General features: G+C 54.5%; 1 protein-coding gene across 1 annotated transcript in view; it reads left to right on the forward strand.

The window, feature by feature from the left end:
- Positions 1–1,256: 1,256 nt before the first annotated feature.
- LMTK2 (lemur tyrosine kinase 2) overlaps positions 1,257–2,933 on the forward strand; it is an 80,099-nt gene continuing 78,422 nt past the window's right edge. The window contains exon 1 of the mRNA XM_034988364.1: positions 1,257–1,545. Coding sequence (XP_034844255.1) covers positions 1,458–1,545 — 88 coding nt within the window. The 5' untranslated portion in view covers positions 1,257–1,457. The remainder of the gene's footprint in view (positions 1,546–2,933) is intronic.

Below are 2,933 nucleotides of genomic sequence, written 5' to 3' on the forward strand. Positions count from 1 at the left end.
CCAGCTATTTGTTTACTTAGGTGTTTATTGGCTTGCCTTAATCATTCAACAAATATTCCCCAGGGCGTCGTCTGTGTGTCCAGGGCTGGTTTAGCACTGCAGAGAGCTGACATTTAGGATGGACATTTGAGGAGTTTGGAGAACTGGGCTCCCCTGCCTGCAGTTTATAGAGCTCCATCTGATAAGATCCAAATCAGTTCCTCTCATGCACAAACCAGTACAAGTACATTCTCCAGAAAAGCCCAGCATTTCCCCAACCTCCAGGCCTCTAACTATTTCGTTGCTTCTGCCTGGAAGGTGCTTTCTCTACATTTTCTGCAGGACTATGGTCTCTCCTCACCTGTTGGCTGGACCTTGTCTCTTGCTGGGGGGAGGTTGGCAGCTGGGCGTGCCCAGCACCAGGACAGGGCACTATTCCTTCAGGAAATAACTCCTCGGAGCCAGGCCCTGTGCCAGCCCCTGGGGGACTCCCACTGACGTGGGCACAGTTCCTGTCCTCAGGGAGTTTACAGTCACAGGAACAATGTACGGCAGCTGGGATAGCACTCTGTCTGGGGACAGGGCGAGGCACTAAGAGATGCCAGTCATTTCTCCTGGGGCTGGGCGGGGCCATCTTAGATGACGTCAGCCTTTAGGTGACTCTTGACAGTGAAAAGAGAGTGTGCCAGGTGGCCGAGAGGACAGGAAGGGCACTCTTGGCAAAGGGAACATCTTGAGCTCAGGAGCTGAGTCAGTGGGTGTGAGGGGAGAGCCATTCTATTCTTGTTGAACTGAAATGGAAGCCCAAGTATCTTTGATGACGGATAGGATGTGTAGGTCAACCTAAGGAGAGGGGAGTAAAACGGCTATGACAAGTAAAAAAGGCAGAAGACAACACAGGCCTACTTTTGCTCATTTTAAAATATTGAAAAAAGATTCATATGGATTCTGACTGCTTTTTATTGTCTCCTCTATACTTCCCTGTATTTTAAAAATTAAAATAATTGTCGGCATTACCCGCTGCCCACGCACTCCTCCGTCTGCAGGGGGCGCACCGGCGGCCACCCTCCCTCTTTCAGGATGGTGGGCGGGGCCGCTCCAGCCGGTTTGGAACTGACGATTGGCTGGTTGGGCTGTTCGTCACGGCGTCCCGCCCCCCGCCCTACGTCACATGACGCAGCCCATCATGGCGGCGGGAGCGCGGCTGCCCTGGCCCGCGGCTCCGCAGGGCTGCTGCCGTTGCTGCTTTTGAGAGGGGGCGGCGGCGGCGGCGGCGGCACGGGCGGGCGGGCGGGAAGGATGGTGTTTCTGTGGCCCGGGCGGCGGGTGCGGACCAGGAGCCAGGCTGAGGTTTGGCCGAAGCGACGTGTGCTCAGGAGCAGCCGGCGCGGGTGCCGCTGAGGCAGGCAGGACCGACTGACGGACGGACCGACGGAAGGCGACCCGAGAGCCGGCCCCGGGGCCGCGCCGTGGGCGAGATGCCGGGGCCGCCGGCGTTGCTGCTGCCGTTGTTGCTCCTGGCCGCCGGCAGTGCGGGGGCCGCGCCACTTCCGCAAACAGGTGCAGGTGAGCGGGCCAGCTGCGGGGACGGGGCTGCGGGAACCCAGGCTGCGGGGCCACTGCGACGGGGGTGGCCGGGGAGGAAGCTCCGGGCCCGGTCCGGCGTCGGCGCCGAGGAATCGGAGGGCCTGCCGGGGCGGGAGGCCCGGGGAAGCGAGCGATTAGGGAGGTTTCTGCCGCAGGGGCGTGGGGTGGGGGAGCGGGCAGCCTCTCGAGGGCCGAAGCGGGGGCGAGGCGACGCGGTTGGGCCCCGGGAGGGCGGCGAGCGGGGTGGCAGGGATCGACCTCTCCCGGGGTAGGCTGCGGTACCAGCTCTGAACCTGTTGCCCGAAGGTCCTCAGCCTACATCCCTTTCTGGCAGTTCTGCTTCCCTTTCAGATGTCACCTGCCTCCTGTGCGTTTCTCACATCTTATAATAAGAACCGTTTCTTAGCTCTAATCCTACTTAAATGCAAATGACTTGGTGAGATGGGTTGCGAGTTTCCTTCGCTCCCTGCAACTTGTTCGGAAGTTGTAAATTGATTTTGGACTCTGTGCTTTTTATTGGGATTGAATCTCTGGGAATGAGAAGGAGACAACTCTGTAAATGTTTCTATTTTAGGAAGCAGTGATTAGAGTAGCAGCCTTTGAATAACTATTGACAGAATGGCCCAAGGGTGATTGAAGTTTCTATTTTAGCTACGTCAGGGTGTGATTTTCCTTTTTTTCTCCCCATTTTCTAGACATCGTTTTCAGTTGTGGTTTATTCTCCCAGATAAAACTTTACCCCAGGAAAGCATCCCAAGTTGGGTTATTTTCTTTTTTTTTCTTTTTTCTTTTATTTTTAAAAAGATTTTATTTATTTATTTGACAGAGAGAGACAGCCAGAGAGGGAACACAAGCAGGGGGAGTGGGAAAGCGAGAAGCAGGCTTCCGCTGAGCAGGGAGCCTGATGCGGGGCTCAATTCCAGGACCCTGGGATCATGACCTGAGCTGAAGGCAGTCGCTTAACCAACTGAGCCACCCAGGCGCCCCAGCTATTTTCTTTTTTTTAAAGGAAAAAAAAATCTGGGTTAAGATCTAGTGCTTATCTTTAATAGGGAGAGACTGAAATTTCCTAGATTCGTGAAATTTTCATATTGGAAGAGACCTCAAAGAAAATTGAGTCTGATATCTTTGTTTTGCAGTTGAAGATGCTGAGGCCCTGGGGGTCAAATGACCTACCCAAGGTGACACAGCTAAATTGTAGGCGGAGCTACATCAAATACCCAGGTCTTGAATTCCCCTAGTTGTGTGATTTTTCCACTTCCCCACTTAAAGCCTTACAAGTGTTTAGGCATACTCCTGAGATTAAGAGTTATTTTTAAGGGCGCCTGGGTGGCTCAGTCGTTAAGCGTCTGCCTTCGGCTCAGGTC

This window comes from Mirounga leonina, unplaced genomic scaffold (assembly GCF_011800145.1).
Source record: "Mirounga leonina isolate KUSES-001 unplaced genomic scaffold, KU_Mleo_1.0 Mir_454, whole genome shotgun sequence".
Classification (NCBI taxonomy): domain Eukaryota; kingdom Metazoa; phylum Chordata; class Mammalia; order Carnivora; family Phocidae; genus Mirounga; species Mirounga leonina.